Source organism: Trichomycterus rosablanca, chromosome 18 (assembly GCF_030014385.1).
Source record: "Trichomycterus rosablanca isolate fTriRos1 chromosome 18, fTriRos1.hap1, whole genome shotgun sequence".
NCBI classification, from domain to species: Eukaryota; Metazoa; Chordata; class Actinopteri; order Siluriformes; family Trichomycteridae; genus Trichomycterus; species Trichomycterus rosablanca.
This window is the reverse complement of record NC_086005.1, coordinates 18,536,239-18,550,928: the sequence shown is the minus strand read 5'-3', so window position 1 is coordinate 18,550,928 and position 14,690 is coordinate 18,536,239. Positions and strand designations below refer to the sequence as shown.

General features: G+C 38.9%; 1 protein-coding gene across 1 annotated transcript in view; it reads right to left on the bottom strand.

Annotated features, from left to right (window-relative positions):
• Positions 1-8,862: 8,862 nt before the first annotated feature.
• The window catches only part of slc4a5b (solute carrier family 4 member 5b), a 46,982-nt gene continuing 41,154 nt past the window's right edge, over positions 8,863-14,690 (bottom strand). The window contains exons 23-26 of the mRNA XM_063014760.1: positions 12,840-12,908; positions 12,580-12,753; positions 10,560-10,730; positions 8,863-8,895 (exon numbers count right to left, since the gene is read on the bottom strand). Of these exons, the coding sequence (XP_062870830.1) occupies positions 8,863-8,895; positions 10,560-10,730; positions 12,580-12,753; positions 12,840-12,908 (447 nt within the window). The remainder of the gene's footprint in view (positions 8,896-10,559; positions 10,731-12,579; positions 12,754-12,839; positions 12,909-14,690) is intronic.

Here is a 14,690-nt window from a genome sequence, read left to right as displayed (position 1 = left end):
GTTTTTGGGAACCAAGCCTGTCATCATCGGTGGGCGTTACACAATGAAAGTAGAGTAGTAACATGATGGCAGAGCGTGTAGATTACCTGCAAGCATTTGAGGTTGTAATACACATTTATATTATACACATTTCTATACTATACATTACTATCTGTAGACATGGCAGCATATTTTTAATTAATTCTGCATGTCTGCACACATGATTGGCTATGTCTGAGGGAGGACGGTGGCCGAGGATTGACATCCTGTCCTGGGTGTGCTGGATTACACACAGTGATTCTGGGGAAGCCGGACCCACTGCAACCCTGACCAGGATAAAGCAGTGGTAAAAACAATGAAACAATGAAATTAAAAAAGCAGTTTTTTGGTAAACTTTTTTTTATTTAGCTTATTTCATTAAATTTAAATAGGCACTGTAAATAATATTAAAGGTGTGTTAATACAGTAGTTAGTACTAATAAAAATAATTATTAAATCTAGTCATCAAATCATCATTCAATCAAAATACCCAATGATTTTTATTACAAAAGTCATGATTTTAAAAATGTCTTGACGTTTAGTTTTCATTATTTCACAACTTCAGTCATTGAGATAGATGTTTTTTACACACAAGTTTTAATTTAATTTGTAATATTCACTTCACATTAAATATGTGATTATCCAATCAGCCAGTCTCCATAAAATCACACACATCAAGTTCAGGACAAATCAAACAATTAAAGATTAAGTAAGTTGCAGTTCTGTTAGCAGAAGCTCCACTCCCCCCCCCCCCCCCCCCCAATTTTCCCCTAATCTAGTTGCGTCCAATTACCCTGATTGTGTCCTCTATACCGATTTAACCCTTCACCGCTGACTGAGGACGCCTCTCATTTGATATACGCCCCCTCTGGCACGTACAGCATTTTTCACCTGCACGAGTCGAGTTCATACACCGACAGGCACTGTGTACGGAGGGCCACACCCCCATGAGCATTATTCCCTGTGCAGGCGCCATCAGGGGCAGCAGTTGCACCAGTTATGAGGACCTATGATCCGACTTTTTACCCCTAACCCTGAACAACAGCCAATCGTTGTTCATACTGCCGCCCAGCCCAGTCGGAAGGCAGAGCTGAGATTCGAGATGAAGTATTCGAAACCCCAACTCTGGTGCGCTAGCGTACTTTACCGCTGCACCACCTGAGCGGGTAACTCAACCACTTTTTACACTTATTTCAGAATGCACATGTCAAACTTTAAAGTAAATGGGTTACAACAATATACTGTACATAAAAAGATTATTTGTAAAATGCAATAAAAACAACGAGTTTCATCACCTTTCTTATTAATGACACTTTTTAGTCATTTGGAAACTGAGAATTATAACTGTTGCAGTTTTGAAAGTAGACTGTTGTCCATTCTTGCAATAGTAGAATTTAGCTGCTTTAGCTGCTCTGTTGTCACTTTTGTCTTATTCTCCTGTTCATACTGTACCATACACCGCTGACTCCTCTAAATATGTGGACTCCTCTGAATACAGCACTTGTTTCCAGTGTCTTGTGAATGAAGTAAATGTACAACCCCAAATCAGAAAAAATTGGGACAGTATGAACAATGCAAATAAAATAAAAATGCAGTGTCCCATACATTTACTTTGACTTTTATTTGATTGCAGACAGTTTAAACCCAAGATATTTCATGTTTTGTTTGCTCAACTTCATTTCATTTATTAATAAACATCCATTCCTGCATTTCAGGCCTGTAACACATTCCAAAAAGTAATGAGGTGAAAAAACTAAATAATGATGTGATTCCAAACAGGTGATTGTAATCATGGTTTGGTACAAAAGCAGCATCCAGGAAAGGCTGAGTCTCTGATGAGCAAAGATGGCCAGCGGATCTCCAGTTTGTCAACAAATGCGTGAGAAAATGATTAAAATGTTTAAAAACAATGTACCTCAAAGAAAGATTGGAAGGGATTTGCATATTTCTCCCTCTACAGTGCATAATATCATTAAACCATTCAAGTAATAGGGAGGAATTTCAGTGCGTAAAGGCCAAGGGTGCAATCTTAAGCTGAATGCCGGTGATCTTCAATCCCTCAGATGGCACTGCATCAAGAACCACCACTCAACAATAGCTGATATAACCACATGGGCAAGGGATTACTTTGGCAAATCTTTGTCAAGCACTACAGGTCTTTTTTTTTTTTTTAAATGGACCCCGTGTGCTCCGGACCAAAGACAAAAAGGACCATCTGTTATCAGCAACAAGTCCAAGACAATGCAAAACCACATGCTGCACACATTACAAAGGCATGGCTGTGGAAGAAGAGGGTACAGGTACTGAACTGGCCTGCCTGCAGTCCTGACCTGTCCCCAATAGAGAATGTGTGGAGAATTTTGAAACAAAAAAACGACGACAGCATACTGTTGCACATCTTAGGACGTGTTTGCAGGAAAAAGGGGACAAAATAAAAGCTGAAACACTAAATCTCTTGGTATCCTCGGTGCCATAACTTTTTTTTAAGTGTGGTGAAAAGGAATGGCAACATTACAAAGTGGTAAATGCTTTACTTTCCCAACTTTTATTGGAATGTGTTGCAGGCCTGAAACGCAGGAATGGATTTTAATTAATAAATGAAATGAAGTTGAGCAGACAAAACTTGAAATATCTCAGGTTCATCCTGTCTGCAATGAAATAAAAGTCAAAGTAAATGTAAGAAACTCTGTTTTTTATTATTTGCATTTTCTATGCTGTCCCAACCTTTTCTGATTTGGGGTTGTAAAATGAGCTTGGGCTCAGCAGCATTTCTGAATAGCATTGATATATGGCTTTCTCTTTGTGTATTAGAGTTCAGGTTTCATTTCTTGATGCATCAACTGACTGTGTTAAGCGACAAAGGTTTTCCAAAGTACTGTCAAGCCCATGTGGTTATATTTAATCACAATAGCATGATGGTTTCTCATGCAATGCCATCTGAGTGTTTAAAGGTTACACACACATTCAGCAGTGGTTTCTGCTTTAGGTGGACTGAGATTCCCTAAACCTTTTCAAAATATTATGTAAGGTGGATGGTGAGAGATCTAAAAGAAATTTTTGAATTGATTGACTATACTCTTGTAAAGTTTGGCACAAATTGGTGAGCCACAACGCATCTTTGTTTACAAAGACTGAGCCTTTAGTGGATCTTCCATTTATACCAAAGATGATGCGCTCAGCTGTTTCTAATTCACCTGCTTATTATGAAATGTCAAAATGATGTAACTTACACTGATCAGCCATATAAAAGCACTTTGTAGTTCTACAATTACTGACTGTAGTCTATCTGTTTCTGTGCATGCTTTGTTAGCCCCCTTTCATGCTGCTTTTCAATAGTCAGGACTCTTCCAGGACCTCTACAGAGTAGGTATTATTTGGGTGGTGAATCATTCTCAGCACTGCAGTGACACTTACATGGTGGTGGTGTGTTAGTGTGTGTTGTGCTGGTATGAGTGGATAAGACACAGCAGAGCTGATGGAGTTTTTATACACCTCACTATCACTGCTGGACTGAGAATAGTCCACCAACCAAAAATATCCAGCCAACAGCGTCCTGTGACCACTGATGAAGGTCTAGAAGATGACCAACTCAAACAGCAGCAATAGATGAGCGATCATCTCTGACTTTACGTCTACAAGGTGGACCAACTAGGTAGGAGTGTCTAATAGAGTGGGCAGTGAGTGGACACCGTATTTAAAAACTCCACTCATGCCAGCACAACACACACTAACACACCACCACCATGTCATTGTCACTGCAGTGCTGAGAATGATTCACCACCTAAATAATACCTGCTCTCTGTGGTGGTCCTGACCATTGAAGAACAGGGTGAAAGCAGGCTAAAAAGGTATGTAGAGAAATAGATGGACTACATTCAGTAATTGTAGAACTACAAAGTGCTTCTATATGGTAAGTGGAGCTGATAAAATGGACAGTGAGTGTAGAAACAAGGAGGTGGTTTTAATGTTATGGCTGATCAGTGTATGTTAATATTTAATTCAGTGAATATTTTCATTTGTTAAACTTCTACTCTTAATTTGTGACATCCTAACTTTTTAAGTCTGGTGCAGGTATCAAATTCAGTATTTACAAAATACAATTAAGCTAATCAGCCAAAAATAGAAAGCCAAAGCTTTGTAATTTGGTCAGTAAATGAAATTTTATGAAAAGTGACAAACCACAGATTCTTGGTTTTTTTTGCATTTTACAAAATGTAAATTTTCTGGAAATGTAACCAGATGTAATGAGCAGATGTAATCTGATTACACTTCTTTCAGCAAACAGCGGAAATTTGAGCACTTACTGGATGTTTTTAAAAACCTTCTGTGTTAACTCTTATTCTGATACTTTCTGTTTTTTATGACACCAATCATGGCAGGTGACCAAGACTTTGTTCTGTACCATGTTTCACGTGTACCTAAACTGAAGCTCTTGACCCATGTATGTATGATTTTAAGCACTTTGCTACTGCCACATGGCTGGCTGCTTAGATATTAATTCATAAAATCAGTTGTACAGGTTTTCCTAATAAAGGGGTTGGCAAATGACAAAGAATGCAAAATTCACATGTACTATAGATGTGGTTTGGTAAGTTTGATTTGTCATTTCAGGTAAAAATGTCATGTATTTATTAAAAGAACAAAATAAAAACATAAGTTTTCATGCTAGGATTACAAATTACAGCATTTTTCATTTGTAGTAAACATACACCGACTAGGCAGAACATTATGACCACTGACAGGTGAAGTGAATAACACTGATTATCTCTTCATTACGACACCTGTTAGTGGGTGGGATATATTAGGCAGCAAGTGAACATTTTATCCTCAAAGTTGATGTGTTAGAAGCAGGAAAAATGGGCAAGTGTAAGGATTTAAGTGAGTTTGACAAGGGTCAAATTGTGATGGCTAGACGACTGGGTCAGAGCATCTCCAAAACTGCAGCTCTTGTGGGGTGTTCCCAGTCTGCAGTGGTCAGTATCTATCAAAAGTGCTCCAAGGAAGGAACAGTGATAAACCGGAGACAGGGTCATGGGTGGCCAAGGCTCATTGATGCACGCAGGGAGCAAAGGCTGGCCAGTGTGGTCTGATCCAACAGATGAGCTGCTGTAGCTCAAATTGGCAAGAAGGCAAGCTGGCGGAGGCAGTGTGATGCTTTGGGCAATTTTCTGCTGGGAAACCTTGGGTCCTGCCATCCATGTGGATGCTACTTTGACACGTACCACCTACCTAACCATTGTTGCAGACCACGTACACCATTTCATGGAAACGGTATTCCCTGGTGGCTGTGGCCTCTTTGAGAAGGATAATGCACCCTGCCAGAAAGCAAAAATGGTTTAGTAATGGTTTGAGGAGCACAACAACGAGTTTGAGGTGTTGACTTGGCCTCCAAATTACCCAGTCCCATTACCTAGTCCAATCAAGCATCTGTGGAATGTGCTGGACAAACAAGTTCGATCCATGGAGGCAAAACAACACACAACTTAGGAAGGTGGTCATAATGTTATGCCTAATCGGTGTAAAAATAGGTCATATTAACGCAAATGCAACATAAGGGTTAATATGTCATTTCAGTACAATATGGTGCCACACTGTCACGGTGCAGTCCTCGTAAAACTCTTTTTTATTGTGTTTGTGTTGGATCTGAAAGCTGACGAGGTGAAGAAAAGACTGATGAACTGAAAATTAAGGTGAAGATTTAAACAGGGTATCTTCATCCTCAGATTAAGCTAAGAAAAGGTCAACAAAAGATATACAGTTTAACAGTCACTGAATAGGCATATACAGATCCAGATCCAGATAGCAATAAACATTAATGTTTTCAACAAAATGATAAAATAATATTTTAAAATAAATAAGTTTCATACATTCATTCAACAGAATTTATAATATATGGCTAAGAACATGGGGGCATCCTCATAATTTCTAAGTTTAGCTATTTTAGCTGCCCCGTTGCTGAAAGAGTCATGAGATCAATTAAATAAAATACAAAGCATATGTACAAAAAACTGACATGTCATTTGTTAATTTACTTGAACCTTTTTTTAACACATATACTTTTTAATTGACTGGGAAATAAAGACACTAACTGTAATTGTTGCAGTTTGACAGGTGGAATTTTTGTCTATTTTTGCTGTATACAAGACTTGCTTAACTGTTTGTGGTCGCCATTGTCTGAATGTCTGCTTCATACAGTTTCGATTTTATAAGGGTGGCTGTGACCCAACCTACACCCCGACCCCCCCACCCCCCCTTCCTTGACACCACCGCTGACCATTTACATTTTCGGCATTTAGCGGACGCATTTATCCAAGGCGACTTACAGTACAGTTACAGTACACAGTCTGAGCAAATAAGGCTTAAGGGCCTTGCTCAAAGGCCCAAGAGCAGCAACCTGGCAGTGGTGAGGCTTGAACCAGCGACCTGTCCAGTATCTTAACCACTAGGCTACAGCTTGCTCCATGACCCATCCTTGCTTGCAAAGGCTAAGCTTTGGTGGATGCTCAATTTTAACCTCACCTGTTACCATTTAAAATGCTAATTGTGAAACCTTTCAGAACAGTGTTATTTGTATAAACTTAACTTGTTATTTGTATAAAGCTTTTTTGCCTCTGTCCCAATTTTTTTTGTGTTGCAGGTGTCACATTCTAATACTTGTTTTTTACTAAATACAATTAGGCTTGTGAGTAGAAAAAAACAATACTAAAATGTACTTTTATTAGGTAAATACTAGGGCTGTCGTTAATTGCGTTAATTAATGCATTAAAATTTTAATCGCAATATAAAAAATTAGTCGAGATTAAAATTTTTAATCAAACTATTTTTATTGGGCTATGTTTGTGCCACGTAAATATGTGTCTCTGTGGTAATTTGTGCTACTTTAACACAGCAACATTGTGTTTTTACTGTAGCGATAGCACAGGCACAACAGGTGCCGTGAGTTATAAATTGCTCGAGCTGCTGCTGCTGCTTAGTTATTAGTTTGCAATTATATGCAATTAATTGCGATTAATTTGGTTCTTTAATCACGATTAATTTCAAATTATAGTTTTAAAAAGTGGCCCAACTTTTCTGGAAAGGGGGTTTGTAAATTATATGATTTCAATTATGATTTTTGGGAAAGTGAAGAATTTTTTTGGGAAAGTGCAGAATTTTCACTTAGTTGAGAATGCATGAATACTGTATTAGTTTATGTATGGAATTCACAATACCTGTGGTTCAAGTCCTATTCACTGGGAGTGCTGAAGGAATAAGAGAGATTCTTCTGTTTTTCACATGGATACACATCAAGGAAAGTGTACAGAGGCAAAGCAGGGACATAGACCAGAGGAGAGAGAAAAAAAAAGAGACATGACTAAAGAATAAGACATTTTCAATAACATACCTATAAAACTGTTTAATAATCACTGATTATGTTTTTATTTGTATTCTACTTACTACGTGATTGGATTTGGATATAGGTAAATAAATATATATGGCCTAAAACTAGAACTTGAACACTGATTAGCCATAACATTAAAACCACCTCCTTGTTTCTACACTCACTGTCCATTTGATCAGCTCCACTTACCATATAGAAGCACTTTGTAGTTCTACAATTACTGACTGTAGTTCATCTGTTTCTCTACATACTTTTTTAACCTGCTTTTACTCTGTTCTTCAATGGTATTATTTAGGTGGTGGATCATTCTTAGCGCTGCAGTGACACTGACATGGTGGTGGTGTGTTAGTGTGTTGTGTGCTGGTATGAGTGGATCAGACACAGCAGCGCTGCTGGATTTTTTAAATCCATGTCCACTCACTGTCCACTCTATTAGACACTCCTACCTAGTTGGTCCACCTTGCAGAAGTAAAGTCAGAGACGATAGGTTGGACTATTTTCAGTCCAGCAGTGACAGTGAGGTTTTTAAAAACTCCATCAGCGCTGCTGTGTCTGATCCACTCATACCAGCACAACACACACTAACACACCACCACCATGTCAGTGTCACTGCAGTGCTGAGAATGATCCACCACCCAGATAATACCTACTCTGTAGTGGTCCTGAGAGAGTCCTGACCATTGAAGAACAGCATGAAAGAGGGCTAACAAAGCATGCAGAGAAACAGATGGACTACAGTCAGTAATTGTAGAACTACAAAGTGCTTCTATATGGTAAGTGGAGCTGATAAAATGTTTGACAATGTGTGTAGAAACAAGGAGGTGGTTTTAATGTTATGGCTGATCGGTGTATATATTAAGCGTTGACTATTGGATGACATGGTAATGCAGCACCTAGGATCATACTTAATGTGTGTTCTCTCACGATATTTGTGATGTCAGTCTGATTTATAAAACAATTCAGAGCATGCAACACCCAGCAGTTTGACTGGGAGAGACAAAGCAAGCACAAAATATCACTACGCAACTGTAGTTATGTGTTCATCAAACACAACATTTAGCAGATGACAAAAAAGAACACAGCCAACTTATGATTATAGTCAGGTGCATGATTAACTAATTCTACCAAACATGTGACAATGATCATCATTTTCATATGTAGGATATACTGTATGTAGAAACCAGTTTAACCATGGTACACCCATCTACTGTTTGGAGAATTGCGGACATAAAGCCATGCCTTTGACGTGACCAAGTGAGCAGGCGCTCTGGAGTGATGAGTTTGCTAAGGGCTGGAATGCAGTACTATAATGAGTGTCTGCAGGCAACAGTGAAGCATGCTGGAGGTTCCTTGCAAGTTTGGGGCTGCATTTCAGCAAATGGATGCAGAAGATTAGATCAGGATTAATGGTGTTGTCAATGCTGAGAAATGCAGGCAGATACTTATCCCATCATGCAATGCCATCAGGGAGGCATCTGACTGGCTCTGAATTTATTCTACAGCAGGACAACAATCCCAAACATAAAGCCAATGTCATTAACTATATTCAGCGCAAAGAAGGAAGTGATGTGATATGGCCCCCACTGAGCCCTGATCTCATCATCAAGTCTGTTTGGGATTACATAAAGAGACAGAAGGCTACATCCACAGAAGATCTGTGGTTAGTTTTCCAAAATGTATGGAACAACCTTCTTGCAGAGTTCCTTTAACCCTTTGATGCACAAGCTAAGCAAACCCCTTCTAATGCACAACATGGGTCAAAAATGACCCATATTCATCCATTCAAGAATATTTGCATATGCACATTTGTCAGTTATTCATGTATTTGCTGTCTTAGCTAATAAAAGCTATCTATACTAGAATATTTAAACAGCTAGCAAGCAAATAGTATTATACATATTCAAGATTAAAGAGCCTAATCTTTGGTTGTCTTTCAAAAGATCAGTAAATATGTTTTTGACTACAAACACTTACAAATGTCAGTAGTTTCTGTCAAATTCCATAGTAAATACATAAGGGTCATTTTTGACCCATGTTGTGCATTAGAAGGGTAGTGATACAAAAATGATTTTTATTAAAAAAGTAAAAAATATAAAACTGAAATAAGGATTTGTGATGATCAAAAACAAGTTAATTGAAAAATTCATGGAAGCTTGAATGACGAAATTAATTTATTGCAAAGATATAGAAAATAAAAACTCAGTTGGGTCACTTTTGACCCAGGTTGTGCATCAAAGGGTTAACAACAAGTGTACCTAGACAAATGGATGAAATATGTACAACCCCGAATCAGAAAAAGTTGGTAAAAGGCAAATAAAAATGTAAGTTTCTTACAGATCCTTAGACCTCTATTACAGTACATTGCAGATAGTAAGTACACAGAATGGACCCGGGCCGCCCCACCTGGGAACCGAACCCAAGACCTTGCTACTGTAAGGTGCCATCCTTTATTGAATAATTTTAAAATGTATTCCTTATTTCTTTTTGCTACTTCTGGTCATCTGTGGCATTTTAAATGGAATGATGTGATTGAAGGTTTCTCTTATACATATTAGCAAGCTTCCAATGAATTCCATTCATATAAGTGTATGTAATGCTCAAGCATGTCTTGCACAAACCAGGTGTAACAGACCTTTTTCACAGCAGTTACTTGGACATAAATAGTAGGACAAATAATTTTTTTTAATACTGCATACAAATTTCCAGTATTTTCTGGTTGTATTTTAATAAAAAGACATTACAGCATTGCTAAAACAACAAATCTAATGGTGGCTTAAGACTAATTTTAAATTCATTAAAAAAAAACCCCGATGATTTTACTTTGTTATTGTGGGTTATTAAGTGTAGATTGGTGGGTAAAATGGCAATTGTATTTATTTAAAATCTAATTCACAATATATTAATATTGTGTAAAAACAACAGTGCAAACAATATTGCCTTACAGGTACAATGAGAGGGATTTCAGTTTCAGATGGCAATAATCTTAATAATAATCTTAATCTTTTAATATGCAAAAATAAGCTTTATCTAGCTGATTGTGGCACAAATCTCAAAGACTAGCAGATCAGCTAACTGCAAACAATTTAGCCACAATTGGTCAAGTGTCTGTGCCTTACAATTATTGCTGTATGTATTTAAGCAAACTTAATTGCATGTTTACCTCTTCATCATTGTGATGTTCTCTGGCCTTGGATTTCATTTTCTCTTTTTTCTTTTTCTCATCCTCTTTTTTCTTTTTGTCTTTCTCAGGAAGAATATCATCCAGCCAAGCCAAGTCATGCTGGGAAAATACAAGGTCAAGCATCTTCCTCACCAGCATTAGTCCCAGGATCTTCAAATAGGAGACAACCAAATATCAAATCAAACTTTAAAAGTTTGCTAATGGTATGGTAAGTGGAGCTGATAAAATGGACAGTGAGTGTTTAATGTTATGGCTGATCAGTGTATCTGCCTGGCATGTTTCAACATGGCTCCCTTAACATACATACACACACACACACACACACACACACACACACACAATCAATCTAAGATTAAACAAAAACATTTTATGACCTTTCCTATTTGTTCTTAAATAAAGCAATAAGCCACGAGAGGCCGTGTGTTACTGTGATTTTAGCATGGGGATGACGTTTTTGGCACGACGCGAAGCGGAGTGCCTAAAACTTCTTTCCCGTGCTAAAATCATAGCAGTAACGCACGGTCTCGAGTGGCTTATTGCTTTTATTAAACGGCGGTCAAAATTAAATACAATAAATACAACAATGTTTAATTCATAAATGTATTTATTGTGTATAAACTTACAATAAAGCATTCTTCCGCGACGCCAGGTAGTTCGATTAACAGTGTTGCTAGGCAACATGAGGGCGAAAATAACATTAACTTTTTCTTTTCAGTGGCGTATTAATATGGAATGATGTGAGGCGGTCCTAGGTGTGCGTTTATCGGGGATTTTACAACGGCTTCGAACGCGGCTCAGCCAATCAGATTTTAGGACCGGAACTATCCGTTTTATAAATGACAGTTATTTTGAAGCTGAGTATTTGCTTGTAAGGGCTTGATGTAAAAATGAAACAAATTTCAGCAGTACTAAAGCAAAGTGAAAAAAAAACTAACCAACTACACATAAACACACCAAAACTAATTAAGTCTTTGTGGATCTGTCACAAAACAAATTCAAGATAAAATAAGTGTTCTTTACTTGTAAATACTTCACAATACACAGTACAATATACACTGATCAGCCATAACATTAAAACCACCTTCTTGTTTCTACACTCTCTGTCCATTTTATCAACTCCACTTACCATATAGAAGCACTTTGTAGTTCTACAATTACTTACTGTAGTCCATCTGTTTCTCTGCATGCTTTGTTAGCCCCCTTTCACCCTGTTCTTCAATGGTCAGGACTCTCCCAGGACCCCCACAGAGCAGGTATTATTTGGGTGGTGGGTCATTCTTAGCACTGCAGTAACACTGACATGGTGGTGGTGTGTTCGTGTGTGTTGAGCTGGTATGAGTGGATCAGACACAGCAGTGCTGTGCAGCACCTCACTGTCACTGCTGGACTGAGAATAGTCCACCAACCAAAAACATCCAGCCAACAGCGTCCTGTGACCACTGATGAAGGTCTAGAAGATGACTAACTCAAACAGCAGCAATAGATGAGCGATCGTCTCTGACTTTACATCTACAAGGTGGACCAACTAGGTAGGAGCGTCTAATAGAGTGGACAGCAGCGCTGCTGTGTCTGATCCACTGATACCAGCACAACATACACTAATACACCACCATTGTCACCATGTCATTGTCACTGCGGTGCGGAGAATCATCACCACCTAAATAATACCTTCTCTGTGGTGGTCCTGACTATTGAAGAACAGGGTAAAAGCAGGCTAAAAAAGTATGTAGAGAAACAGATGGACTACAGTCAGTAATTGTACGTAGAACTACAAAGTGCTTCTATATGGTAAGTTGAGCTGATAAATGGACAGTGAGTGTAAAAACAAGGAGGTGGTTTTAATGTTATGGCTGATCGGTGTATGATAATTATGTAATTATAAAATGTAAAACCTCAGATTAGAAACTCCAAATGTGGCTACACAGAGCTGGTGCATGCGTACTAAAGTTGGTAAGATTCAATTCATCAATTCACAATGATGTAAAAATATTGCACTTACCATGACGGGGAAAATAATTGCTGCTACTGTAGACTTGAGGATCCAAAGCACAGCTAGACAAGTGATCTGCACTAAGGTAAAAAGATGCACCCGGCGTAGAGGAACATGGCGAAGGTAAACAAAGTCTGGCTGGTGCTTGGCAGGCATCAGAATAAGCTTGATCCTTTCCCAGAACTTCAACATAAATGTACAATTGCATTTGTAATAATACTGAAAAAATTTCAGAAAAATTAAATAACTAAAAGAAGGTATGTGTGCACCTGAATGCCACTGAGAGAAGCAACTCCCATGTACAGGAATACACCATAGAGAACAGGCATGGGAATATACTAAAAAGATAAAAAAAGACACAGCAAATTAATATAATAATAAAAAATTGTGCTTATTTTAGCATTTGCAAATTAAAAGGCCTAGTTCACAATCACTGTTCCAATTTATCTTAAAGGTATTCACTGGGGTTGAGTTCTGGGCTCTGTACAGGCCACTGAAATTTCAGCACACCAAACTTATAAAATGATATCTTAATAGATCTCCTGTTTGGGCCATCTTCCTAGCTGCCTCAAAGTTAAAAGCATATAAAGGCATATATTTATGTTTTACACCTGTTAGCATTGAGTGGCTAAAACACCACAAGAATTAAAAGGTGTGTCCACATACTTTTGTCAAATAACAAACATCTAATTAAAAATACATGCTACGCTTCCTGCATTCCTTCACTACTGGTGCCAGCACCATATGCCAAGTTCACACTACACGACTTTCAAGTTGTCAGATCGCTGTACAGTTCACACTACACAACTGGATCTCTTGCACTTGGGAGTCTTTTAAGTCGTTGTGTATTTCACACTACACGACTGATCGGCGATAGGGGGTCACACACTAACAATCTACACTATATTGCCAAAAGTATTCACTCACCCATCCAAATAATTGAATTCAGGTGTTCCAATCACTTCCATGGCCACAGGTGTTTAAAACCAAACAACTAAGCATGCAGACTACTTCTACAAACCATGGTGAAAGAATGGGTCGCTCTCAGGAGCTCAGTGAATTCCAGTGTGGTACCGTGAAGTCCAGTCGTGAAGTTTCCTCACTACTAAATATTCCACAGTCGACTGTCAGTGGTATTATACCAAAGTGGAAGCAATTGGGAACAACAGCCACGAAGTGTTAGCCACGTAAAATGACAGAGCGGGGTCAGCGGATGCTGAGACGCATAGTGCGCAGAGGTCGCCAACTTTCTGCAAAGTCAATCACTACAGACCTCCAAACCTCATGTGGTTTTCAGATTAGCTCAAGAACAGTGCGTAGAAAGCTTCATGAAATGGGTTTCCATGGCCGAGCTGCTGCATCCAAGCCTTACATCACCAAGCACAATGCAAAGCGTCAGATGCAGTGGTGTAAAGCACGCCATCACTGGACTCTACAGCAGTGGAGACGTGTTCTCTGGAGTGACGAATCACGCTTCTCCGTCTGGCAATTCGATAGAAGAGTCTGGGTTTGGCGGTTGCCAGGAGAACAGTACTTGTCTGACTGCATTGTGCCAAGTGTAAAGTTTGGTGGAGGGGGGATTATGGTGTGGGGTTGTTTTTCAGGAGTTGGGCTCGGCCCCTTAGTTCCAGTGAAAGGAACTCTTAATGCTTCAGCATACCAAGAGATTTTGGACAATTTCATGCTCCTAATTTTGTGGAAACAGTTTGGGGATGGCCCCTTCCTGTTCCAACATGACTGCGCACCAGTGCACAAAGCAAGGTCCATAAAGACATGGATGAGCGAGTTTGGTGTGGAAGAACTTGACTGGCCTGCACAGAGTCCTGACCTCAACCCGATAGAACACCTTTGGGATGAATTAGAGCAGAGACTGCAAGCCAGGCCTTCTTGTCCAACATCAGTGTCTGACCTCACAAATGTGCTTTTGGAAGAATGGTCAAAAATTCCCATAAACACACTCCTAAACCCTGTGGAAAGCCTTCCCAGAAGAGTTGAAGCTGTTATAGCTGCAAAGGGTGGGCTGACATCATATTAAACCCTATGGATTAAGAATGGGATGTCACTCAAGTTTATACGCGTGTGAAGGCGGACGAGCGAATACTTTTGGCAATATAGTGTAC